Raw genomic sequence first — 12,881 nt, forward strand, 5'->3', positions numbered from 1 at the left:
TGCCAGTAACGATTGCTCGCGCAGGACTGATTCCCTTCTTGGTCTCGTTCCTCATTGGTTTCTTTATGCAGGTAAGAAGATAACAGTATAAACTGTTCTCATTTGATGACATACTGTACATAATCATGAATTCTTTGCCTTAGTGCTTTGCGTTATCTCAATACAATTCAATTTACTGTAATATATTCAATGATTGTTAAGAATGTTCAAAGATAAACTATTTATTTATTTATTTATTTATGCTCTATTTAAGCTTTTCTTGTATTAAATGCTATATCCATTGCCATTTTTTAAATAAAATTGTATATAAATTTATATACATTCATAAAATATATATTTAATATAAGCACTTTGAACTGCTTTTTGCATGTAAGGTGGTTTATAAAAGTATTATTATTATTATTATTATTATTATAATTATTATTATTATTATTATTATTATTATTATTCATTTGTTTATGAGGGACCAGTATTCTGATATCAGATATATTTATGTAGCACCCATATTTACAGTTAGAAAAGCAATGTACATAATGTACATATACATTATTATTATTATTATTATTATTATTATTATTATTATTATTATTGTTGTTGTTGTTGTTGTTGTTGTTGTTGTTGTTGTTGCTGCTGCTGCTGTTGTTGTTATTTTATTGTTATTTTAACTTTTCTTTTTATAAATGTCCTGTATTGTAATATCAGACATATTTATATAGCACTCATATTTACATTTAGAAAATCAAACAAAAGACTGAAATTTGTCTTATATAGCAAAAAAATTAATATTCATGAATTCAAAATTCATATTCATATATCATATGAACAAATGTGATCTTTGAAGTCATGCTTGCTTACTCTGACCAGGCTTTGCTCATCTACCTCTTTGTGGATTTGCTCCAGCGATGTCGCGTCATTCAGATGGAGTCAGTAAAGGTACTACTGAGCAATGCTTTTCTGATTTATTAGCAGCAGCTGAACCCTGATAGGATAATAATGGCTGAACAGGAGGTGCTTTCTATTGCAGTCTCTAGAGACGGAACGGATATTAATGCAGAACGTAAGCCCGGTGGAATCCCCCATTCCTGACAATGAGGAGGTAGAAGAGAGAGAGGATGTAGAAGATGCAGGTACACTGTGAACATATAGTACTACACTAATAGCTTGATCTCATTTACCTTTATTTATTTTAGCAGGGGCTTTTATCCAAAGTGACCTGCTCGTGAGGCAGAATCTGATCCAAGCATAAAGAGCTGATAAAAGAACTGATGGGTTTCATATGCAAACAAGGGTCATGCAAAAAATGATTTGATTTAGTTTCTTACTGTTCAGAGCTTTTTATAGCTTTTTTCATATTTAGACACTTTTCATGTTATTATTTTTTGAAACTATCTTTGCTTTAAGACATTTCCAAGTGCCTTGAAGAGACAGGGGCCCAAAGATTGTGCTTTTTGGTGATTTTTTTTTTTTGGCTTCCTGAAAGAGTTGCTTCATTCATTAAATATTACTTAAAGACTAGTTTTAGATACAGTGCAAAGAGCAATGCATCTTGTATTCTTTTACTCCTCCAATGGGTTCCTGCATGTAAATGTTCAGTGGTTGAGCCCAGTCACGGTCTGTAAGAACTGTTGGTTTTCAAGATATTTTTTTTTATTTCAATTGAATTAAATTTATTTTTTATTCAAAATTTTCAAAAACAAACAGGAAAAACAGTATGTCAAGATATACTGAGCTACGGAATGCATCAATGCCATTTTTTGAAGGAAGTGAGTGAGCTCATTGCTCGCAGAGCTGAAGTGCAGCAGTTTCTCTGCATTCTCACTGCTCCACATTCACACATACCTTCATGTGTGCACAATTTAAAGCACCTTGCACACATTTCACCAGCACGATAAGTTTTATAAAGTTACTTGTACTGTAGGAAGATGTTGTGGTGCTTCATCTTAATTTTTTCCACAGAGCACAGTTTGCACACTTCTTTGCTTTGATCAGTAATTGTGAAATAAGTCCAGACTGCTGCCTTTTCCAATCTGTTCATTAGCATGACTACATACACTAGGCTTACGTCACATAGTATCACATGGTATCAGATGTTGTATCAGAGCATTTTTTACGATTAGGAATAAATGATCACGGTATTGGACCTATACCTAATACCAGTATCAGTATCATTGGAGCTGTTCATAGAAAGGAAGCATATGCTGTAGTACCTCCAGTTGTCAAATGGAAATAACACAGCTGAGATATCTAAGCAAAACCTCATGTCCTACGGCAATTTTCAGCATTTTCAAGTTTTTCACACATAACATAGTATTTCATTTTGTGTTAAAATGTCACATTCTCTCCACCAGTATAAAGGTTTAGCTTGAAGGTGGAGGTGAAATATAAGGTGGTTCAGTGTTTGCTATGTATGCTAGGTACATAAGGACATACTATTTTTTAGGCCTTTAAACCCCAAGATCTGCCTCCATTATTTCAGGAGAAGCTGTAAGCCTAGTACATGACTAAACAAGTTTTAGTTTTTCCAGCTTAACCTAACCTTGAAGAGCGAGTGTCTGAATCTTGAACATAGACAGGAATGCTATTTCTCAGCTGGTGGGCTTTGTAAGAAAAAGCTCTACCCCTGCTGTAATTTTCATTATTCAAGCTAAAGGAGCAGACATGGCAGATCATAACAGATAACAAGTTTGCTCATGTACTGTGGAGCAGGAAAATAGATTTTTTAAAATAGATTTTAAGTTAATCTTGCCTTTTTGGATGCCTCTTTTAAGAAATTATTGGTATAATCTAATGCGCTCTGATGGTTTGTTACATTTGAAAAACAAAAATGCTACCTACCTATGATTAAAAAAGAAAATTAATATCAATACAGTATCAATAAAATCAACACATGTCTATAGGGATCACTTACTTCTAGGATGTTTCCACTACTAGCATATACGTCCATATACCTTTGGCAACCTCTAAAGATTAGTCTTGAGACGCAAGAAATTGTACAAGGCCTCTTAAAATAATCAATCCTTTGTAATCCTTGGAATTTTTAGCAGTTTTAGTCTTTTAAAATCGCATGAATATTCACAGTAAAATTCAGCATTCGCGTCTCTTCTTTGAGAAAGAAAGTATGACTGTAAAAAGGAAATAAATAAGAAAAAAAAGAATCAGCTGACTCTCATACTAGTCTACAAATCCATGAGGTATTGTTGGTGGTCATAGTGGAACTCTGTAATTATAGTACTGTTGTTAACGGTATTATTATCATAAGAGTAAAGCTGCCCTAACACTCAGGCACAAATGAACAAAAACGAAGTAAATTGATCTTCAAAATAACTTTAGCATGTTTTTTTTGCTTGTATTATATCTAGGCAAAAAGCCTCATAAAGCATAGTTTATGTAAAGTATTCAAATTACTTAATTTGGGAAGCTAGTAGAAGAGTAGTTTATTAAAACCATGGCCACCCTCTAAAAGCATTATAGAGATGGGCAGACTTAAAAATACAAATTTTCATCAGTAGTATAATCAGAAAGACATAGTACACCCTTATTTCAGATATCCTTATTAAATTTTTTTCTTATACCAGTAAAACACCCCACATAGTGTGGATGATATCTCTTTAGCATTGTTGTTTATACGCCTGGACTGAATGCTAAACAACTCCACTGCTAATTAAAATATACTTGTATTTGTTTTTTTCTACTTGTGCCTGTTCTCTTTTTACTGTTAAAAAAAAAAAAAAAAAAAAAAAGCTAGTCTCGCATCTCTCATTACGGGATGAATTCTCATAACATCCTTGAGTGTAGTGAGTGACACAGAAGCAGCGTGACTGGAGTCAGGAGAAGCAGATGGTGGCTGTATTGTTTTTTCATTAAGAGGGCTGAGGGGAGTGTTAACAGCATGCCGCCGGAGCACAGGAGCTGAAATTTCCCTGCATCGGCGCTAACTAATCAGGCTCAGCCGAGGCCCACAGAGGAGAAGCAATAAGTATTTTTGACATGCCATGGAGGGAGCGGTTAGCTAATGAAGATGAATGATACAGAGGGAAAGGGCTATGCTGTCAGAGAGAGAGCGTAAAAGAGGAGGGGCTTCCTGTGAACATCATCTACCATCATAGCTACTGGTGGTGGTATGGTTTCTACAAAGGCCTACTGAAGCACCTGACATGTAGCATCACAACAGGATATCATTTAAGCAGAACCCTGAGAGGCTGAAAGTGCTAATTAGTGGGATTATCCAGAAATTGTCTGCCCATTTTGCCTTGTAGGAGTTTGAACAACAGCTAAGTAAAGCTTAAAGCCAGGGCATGGAGAAAAATGTGAGGGGAAAAACATGCAAGATTAAAAAGCAGTGACTGCATTCTTAGTTACAATATAACCTACATATTCTGTTATTTTTAAGCAGATGCTTTTGCCCCAAGCAACATAGCAGTGAAGTAGATACAACCCAAGCATAAGAGCAGTTAAAGGAGCAAACATACAAAGAAAATAAGGTTTAATGTAAAACCCTTAAGGGTTCTTTGTTTGTGCCTCTGGATAAAATATTAAAGGAAAAAATCACCCTGAAACAAATTAAATATGCTATAATTGAAACATTTGTGATGTGCTTAGCGACACTGATGTTCATTTGTTGATGTTATATTTTCATTATTCCCATGAGAAGTCAGCAGTTATGTGCCACCCTGGTGTCACAGGGGGACATTGCTTTTACAGTTACAGTGGAGCTTAATAGGAGACAAATTTTACCAATCTCAATCATAAGGGATAGCACTTCTGTTTTGCTGTTCGCTTCTAAAACAAAAGAGAAAGAGCTTCTTTTTAATGTTGAATCACTTTGATTTGATAGTGAATGTCATATTAATGACAAATCCAACATAGAAATAGTGGAGACAGCAAATGTTGGACTCAAAGTTCCAGAATGCAATGCAGTTATACGAAGCAGTGGCGCCAATTTATGGCAGAGACTAGACTCTTGGCTTGTTAGCATTGACATGATTGCATTACGCAATTCCTGCAGATTTTTCAGGTGTACTTTCATGCTCCAAATTTGCCCTTCTACCACATCCCAAAGGTGTTCTACTGGATTCAGATCCAGTGACTGGGAAGGCCACTGAAGAACACTGAACTCATTGTCATGTTCATGAAACCAGTTAGAGATGACTTTTGCTTCGTGACATGGTGCATTATCATGCTGGAAGTAGCCATTAGAAGATGGGTAAATTGTGGTCATGAAGTGATGCACCTGGTCAGCAACAATACTCAAATAGGCTGCGGCATTCAAGCAATGATTGTTTGGTATTAACAGGCCCAAAGTGTGCCATGAATTCATTCCCCACACCATTACACCACCTCCAACAGCCTGGACTATTGACACAATGCAGGTTGGGTCCATGGATTCATGCTGTTGGTGCCAAATTCTGACCCTACATCTGTGTGCCTCGGCAGAAATCGAGATTTGTCAGACCAGGCAATGTGTATTCAGTATTCAACTGTCCAGTTTTGGTGAGTCTGTGCCCACTGCAGCCTCAGCTTTCTGTTCTTGGCTTGCAGAAGTTGTACCCGACGTGATCTTCTGCTGTTGTAGCCCATCCGCCTCAAAGTTTGCCATGTTGTGCATTCTGAGATGTTTTTCTGCTCACCACAATTATACAGAGTGGTTATCTGAGTTACTGTTGCCTTTCTGTCAGCTCAAACCAGTCTGGCCATTCTCCATAGACCTCTCTCATCAACAAGGCATTTCCTTCCTCAGAACTGCCGCTCACTGGATGTTTTTTCTTTATTGCACCACTCTGAGAAAACTCTAGAGACTGTTGTGTATTATAGTCCCAGGAGATCAACAGTTATAGAAATACTCAAACCAGCCCATCTGGCACCAAAAATCATGCCACTGAGATCACATATTTTCCCCATTCTGATGGTTGATATGAACATTACCCGAAGCTGCTGGCCAGGATCTGCATGATTTTATGAATTGCACTGCTGCCACATGATTAGACAGTTGCAATTGCTGATTAGACAGTTGCATGAAGTAGTAGGTAAGTGTTCCTAATAAAATGCTCAGTCAGTGTAAGTAACAGCTAAAGTTGTGAGAGTAGAGGTTTCAGGACAACGGACAACCATGACTGTAAGTTTGGTCTGAGAAATTCACTGGAACCAATTTCAATTCAATTGATTTCAATTTTATTCAAGTAAAATGATCCACAGTCATCTTTAGGGTATCTGCATGTGCTACCATCCACAGCAATCTCACGGCAATCTTTACGCTATCCATGTGGGGCCATCCTCAGCAGTAGCAAGTGATTCTCAGGTGAAAGAAACTCAATGTAGAAGTAGAGTTCCAGAGGAGAGAAGCATTTAGGGTCAGGTACCAGGATCAAGTCAGGCAGCTGGAGTAATGTATCAACAGAGAGAGAGAGAGAGGAAGGGGAAGGGAGAGGGACAAAGAATGAGAACAGATGATTAGTTATGCTCTTTTCCTATAGTGGTTTAAGAGGATGTGCACAAAAAATTGCAAGTAGGAGCTTGCTAAGACTAGCTATGACAGTGTAACTAAAAGGAAGACCCAGAAGGTAACACAGGCATGAGGGTGCCCTGGGACATAAAGTTTTCACTTAATCACATCATACGTAATTTGTTCAGAATTGAGAAAATCTTAATTCAAATGTTGGTTGCCAGATTTGCAGCTTTGTGTTGTGCATGTACATAGAATTTGAACAGTTCTCACTTTGTTATTTGGTAGTCTACTTTTGAATAGCAACAAATTGGGCTAGCAGAAGAGAAAGCTAAAATTAAATGTAAGGTTTGGAGTAAGTGCTAGTACTCAGGAGTGCTACAAACACAAGCCACAGAACAGTCAATCAAGGATGTTAGAAGTTGAGAAAAGGCAAACAATGCCCAATAATACACTTAATGGTGAGCATCAAGGGTCACTGACCACCTCAGTGGGTTACAGCACATTAATTTTATTGGCAGATGCTTCTATCCAAAGTAACTTAGGTTGGGCTGAGCTGATGGTTTAAGGGCCTTGTTTAAGGGTTGAGCAGTTAACCTTCAAAGCAGTAGCCCTGAGCCTTAACTGTTGAGCTGCCATTGCAACAGTTGAGCTGCCATTGCAACAGCCAATCAATAGATGTTGTTTTACTGGCATATAAGACTCAAGAACTGTTTCTTGAGGGTTCCATTAAAAACTAAGCTGCCTCTGCCAGGAGGTTAAAATGTGGCCATTGATGAACCTTTCAAAAAAATAATGATTTTGTTTTCACAAATCAACAAACATCAGGAATTGAAGACTTACAAACAAATCCTAGAGCATAAAGAAGAAGCTTGAAATGAAGAACATATCCACAATTACTCTACAAGTTCCTTCAACCCTGTTAGACATTACAGGAAGAAATTCAGTGCTGTTATTTTCTCCAGCAGAAATAAAAAAATATAGTGCCCTCATATGTTTTGTTGTAAAATATGACTCATTGTATGTGTTATCCATTTTAAATATTCATTTTTGCAAATTTTATTGGGAGTGCCAATAATTCTGGGGTTGACCGTATAATTCACCTTGACAGTTTGATAGCTCACCTCCTTCGTTTTCTCCCTGGCATTCATATTTAAATATGTCTGTATCTCCTGACATGTTAATTGAATACAAAATACACAGCATATACCTTGTGGCCATAAATCAACTCATAGTGTGCCCACCTCTAGCTATAACTCAAGCGAATTAATATGGCAGCAGTATGGGCTCAGTGGATCTAGAAAGTAGCAGAACTAAATAGCTAAAATCAGTGATTGAAAACAAAGCATCAGGATTACACAAATAATTATCGCAATCTTTCAGAGTGGCTTGTGTGACCTATTTAAAGTATTAACATCATTATGATGTGCCAAGCACTGTGGTTTGCATATATTAATCTTTCTGTTACTGTGAAACATGCTGCATTGTTTTGCAATGCAACTAAAAGAGCTTTTTTCAGTTCACGAAAATTGAAAATGGTGTCATTGCTTTGCTTCAGTAGACCTCCATGATGATGGCCATGGCACATCTTTTGTTGGCTCGGCACAATTTGCAAATCAGCAGTTGGATGCGGCTTTGAAGCCATGTACAGAATTAACTTGGAATAATATCACTCAAAGTAGTCCCACTTTCTTGGCATATTCTTTTCTATGCTTAATGAATGACTTCAAGTGTGAGAGTCAGCATTCCATCAAAGAAAATCATTTTAGGAGGATAAGCATTTTTTTTCCCCCTCAAGTGAGTGTGACTATAGCAAATGAGCAATTTGCAGTGCGTTTTATTCAAAAACAGGAGGGCTGAGTCAACATTAAAAAAATGCATTCTTTTAGTTTCTGGCTTCTTGATCATTATTACACTAACGACTTGTATGTTGCAGTCTGGAAGGTTTAATTCGAGGTGTTATATTTGCCCCTTCAAGTAATTAACATTAGTCAATTCTGTTACTGCATCTGCTAAAATTCATTTTTGATAGAAATTTAATATCAGTGGTTATTTCAGTTGTACCCTGTTTGGAGATAGAGTGAATCAAATGCAATAACATCCCTGAAAAGATGAGCAAAAGCTGCACTACTGGGAGTGAATAGACTTTCAATCCACAAAGTCACCTACATCCCTGTAAATCCTCAGCAGGTCTACTTGTTCTCTGCTGCTTTATGCCGTTAGCGCATGATGAAGGTGCCTTTCATGCCATGCGGTCTATTATACTCGTAAAATCCTTGAAATTGATAACCTATCTGCGTTAATGCACTTTTAAATAAAAAGTTAATGCTAAAGATTTGGTTTATTACAGCCGGTTGATGTGCACACCACTATTTTCTGTTGCCAGAGCCCTGCTTAATTTATATTCCAGGTTGACAGTGTCATCAGATATCTTTCGCAACAGCTCGGTATTCTATGATTCAATTAGGCGTTCACACTCTGGCTGCACAGACCGGCTTGTTGCAGTTTGATAAGAATCCCATTAAAAAGAAGGATGTCTCTGAGGAGAGAATGTGCATCTGCTATCTGCTAAGTATGGTAAGGGTGAATGTAGGTTCCAGAAAATGTGATATGCAATAGATATTCATTCATCATGGGATGGCAGTGCAAAGTGCATGACAAAATAAATATTTTTTGGTGCAAGGTACACCATTTACAGAGACATTAGTTGCAATTGGAGCAATTACCTTCAAGTCTGGGTTGAATTTTTGGAGTGAGTGTAAAAAGTATATGTCCCTCATTTTTTAATCAGAACCTGCATAGATTAAAAAAAGAAGAATTACCATCGTGAGAGTGACTACCTGAAAGCATATTTTCTTGGTCATATCTACTGCAAACACATACAAGTACATACCCTAGATATAGTGTGTTTTAATGATATTACTCTTATGTCATACATAATTGATTTCACCTATTTAAACTACTCCAGACTGTGTAGATGAAGAATATGAGAAATTAAAGAAGTACTTTTAGGAGACAACTAAATTTGAGAATGGGCAGTAAAAAAGATCTGAAAGGTAATTGTGTTTGAAAGGAATATTAAGCCAGGTCCCAGAAACTACGTTTTGTCAAGAACAATAATGTAGCTGGAGCTTTCAAGCTCAACAAGGTGCCATTTTGATGGACTACCCATGAAAAATGTGGAAGAAAATGCAGAAGGAGTACAAAGGAGAATGAGTCAAGGTGGAACAAACCACGACCTATCATTTATTATCATCAATGACTGTCATGTGACCTATAATAGGTGTGAATCTCACACAGATATATAAATGTCAGTGAGCTTCCCACTAGTCAGTTGAACTCTTGAGGCCCTTGGATGAGTAATGAAATGCCTTCTTGATTAATTACTACTAGACTAACAGCTGCTCAGTGGTCAAAAAAGGAGAAAGGATGCTGATACAGATTGATTACAAAATATGTAATGATATAGTAGGATGATATTGTCTTCAGTGACATTTCGAAATATCACAAATTCATTCATGTTCAGAAATCATTTTGCCCTAGTCAGAGGCATGGTGGATCCGGAGAGTAACCCAGGAACGCTCTGAGCACGAATACACCCTGGACGGGATTGCAAAGTTCGTTGCAGGGCATTTTCACCTAAAGGAAATTTCAAATGTCCAGTGTTTTTGAGAGGTGGGGGTAACTGGAGAACCCAGTGGAGACCTGCCTGGACAGAGGGAGAACATGCAAAACTTTACACAAACAGTAACCAGAGCTCAAGATCGAACCCAGGACCCTGGAGCTGTGTAGCAGCAACAGTACCTGATATGCCACCCTTCTGCCCCACCAAAATTGTCACTGAGACGTCACTCTCTCCAGCCACAGATTCCAGCTCCTCCTGGGGGATTCTCAGTTGTATCCAAGCCAGCTGTAATATATGAATTGTTAATGAAAATTTGCACTATCCGTAGTGTTTCTCATTCATTCTAAGCACAAGAAAAGTTTATTTAGTAGTTTTTTTGGGTCTGAGGTCTCGAGATAATAAATTTGTAACAAAGTCACCTTGACAAAGATGACTTCAGATGCAATGTCAGTGCATCTTCCCACAGGGTGTATCAACAGTGATTTTTTATCATGCTTCTCCATTGTAGTCTTATTTTTGTAACTAGGCAACCTTTTTTCCACATCCCTTGAGGTTTAATGTCATCCAGCATCTCTAAGTAGAAAAGTGACAGCTGCTCAAGAAAATGACTGTGCTCTTTTTTGGTACGACATGCACTTTAGGATGTCTGCATTGTGCTTTTCTCAGAATGGAAGAAATCTATTGGCAGATACATGAAGTGGGTTGATATATTCATGTAGTGCTTTCATTTCATTTTAGAACTTGTGGCAATTTGTTAATTTGCATCAGTTATGCTGCATTGTGCTAAAATATATTTATTTGCTTTACATAGGTGAACCATAGTTAAGCAATTTTATAATATGGATTCAATTCAAACATAGCAGCCTGAAGCTTAACTGAACTGATCTTTATTTTTGAAATTTATCAGACAGATTTATCAGACAGATTTTTTTTTCTTAACCAGTTCTAACTTTTCATATGAATTGGTTTATGCAAAATCTTGGGAAGGTTTTTGTGAGAGTATGGTGGTTTAGCAGTTTAGGCATTAAATTTGTAATGGTCCAGTTAATGCTTTGCTTACGAAGGTCCAAATAAGCAATTAACATGAGCGAATGGCAACAACAGTTACCTTTAAATGCCTAACTATTAGTTTATAGGCATAAATAAGACACTTCAAAGTGGTTACATTTTGTTTTATAGTGATACTTCAGATCACCACTTTGACTAGTGCCATGGACTCTGAACAGATGAGACACATCGGTTTTGAATTTGACATGGGGAGAAAAACATATACACTTTTGTCCATTCATTTTTAAACATTTTCATCATTGATTTTTTTTGCCATGTCCTGAGTTCACTAATCAGACCAGAGAGGGAACATAAAATGAAAAATCTATGAAAGTCTGTGAAAAGTTATCCCTTTATGAGCTAATGTCTCCAGCCCTGTAGCTACTCTCTGGTCTGATGAGCTGCCTAAATAATTTACATAAATGCATCTGATTGCATAAACTGAGAATCATAACAGAGTATCTACTACTTAAGCCTTACTGGTTCAAGTTTAGAAAACTCACTGAACTACTGGCAGTTTTTTTTCATATGTTTACCAGCTCTGCTACCATATTTTTCAAGCACTCAGTTTGGTCTGCTGAAATTCTATGTTGAGTCTGCATCCAGTCCGCGACCTGGGTTAGGCTATAGCATTTGATATGCTATGATTTTATACTGTGTGTTATGGCTATAGCACATGGTAATGGTAATCAGTGTTGAATAAGTAAACAGTAGTAACACTTATGTAGATCTGTAGTACAGACTACTCACCAAGTACCTGGTATCATTCATACTTAATATCAGATATACTTAGATATTTTTAAATGGAGAAAACAACAGTAAACATGTTGTTTTACATGTTTTATCGACTGAACAAATCAAGTCAAGTCCAGTCTTCTTATGGTATATGTATAGTAATAAAACTAATAAGTACGAACACAAAATACTTTTCAATATACCTGAGAAAGCAAAAGCCATTTGGAGGACTCTCACTTTATTCTTATTTGTATCAAGCTAAATGCAGATGTCAGGAAAGGTCACTGCAGATCAATACAAAGTTATTCTGATTGATCACTTTTAGGACAGTGGTGGCTCAGTGGCTAAGGCTCTGGGTTACTCATCAGAAAGGTTAGGGATTCAATCCCCAATACTGCTAAGCTACCACAATGGCGCCCTTGAGCAAGGCCCTTCACCTTTTTTGCTCCAGGGGTGCTGTATCATGGCTGACTCTGTGCTCTGACCCCAACTTCCTAACAAGCTAGGATGAAGAAAAGAATATTACTGCACTCTAATGTATATGTGACAAAAAAAAGTCTTTCTTCATTCTTCATCTTTTTTCATTCCATGGTGAATCAATATATGTCTATCACATGTTAGTCCTAACCAGGGCAACAGACTTGCAGCAGACTTAAGTCTTAGAACACATTTCAGTCACTCTACTGCTTTGATTGTTTGTGTCAAACACTAGATAGCTAGTTGACACATGCTAACTTGCCAAGACAACAAAGTCAGTGGGTAACTAGAAATTGACAATTTTTGAAATTGTCAGTTTGGGTAGTAATAGTTAACGATAATAGATTTAACTTTTAATAGATTAAAAGATTATAATAGATTAACTTTCTTATCACAGTCTTATATTTGGAGTTTTGATGAGGTAAAAAGTAATGATGTTTGTGAATGAGACGCCTCTTTAAATTGGCTTTTTGATCAGTTGGCTTTTTGGTGATTGAAGAGCTGGGAAACATGCCAGCATTTTCGATTTTAAAGTCATAAAGTCATAGATTTTTTAAA

The 12,881-nt window shown here is 36.9% G+C and overlaps 1 protein-coding gene across 1 annotated transcript in view; it reads left to right on the forward strand.

Moving 5' to 3' along the window:
- The window catches only part of si:ch211-51h4.2 (uncharacterized), a 116,076-nt gene continuing 103,195 nt past the window's right edge, over window positions 1-12,881 (forward strand). Inside the window, exons 1-3 of the mRNA XM_026914759.3 lie at window positions 1-71; window positions 865-933; window positions 1,025-1,127. Of these exons, the coding sequence (XP_026770560.3) occupies window positions 66-71; window positions 865-933; window positions 1,025-1,127 (178 nt within the window). The 5' untranslated portion in view covers window positions 1-65. The remainder of the gene's footprint in view (window positions 72-864; window positions 934-1,024; window positions 1,128-12,881) is intronic.

This window comes from Pangasianodon hypophthalmus, chromosome 11 (genome assembly GCF_027358585.1).
Source record: "Pangasianodon hypophthalmus isolate fPanHyp1 chromosome 11, fPanHyp1.pri, whole genome shotgun sequence".
NCBI classification, from domain to species: domain Eukaryota; kingdom Metazoa; phylum Chordata; class Actinopteri; order Siluriformes; family Pangasiidae; genus Pangasianodon; species Pangasianodon hypophthalmus.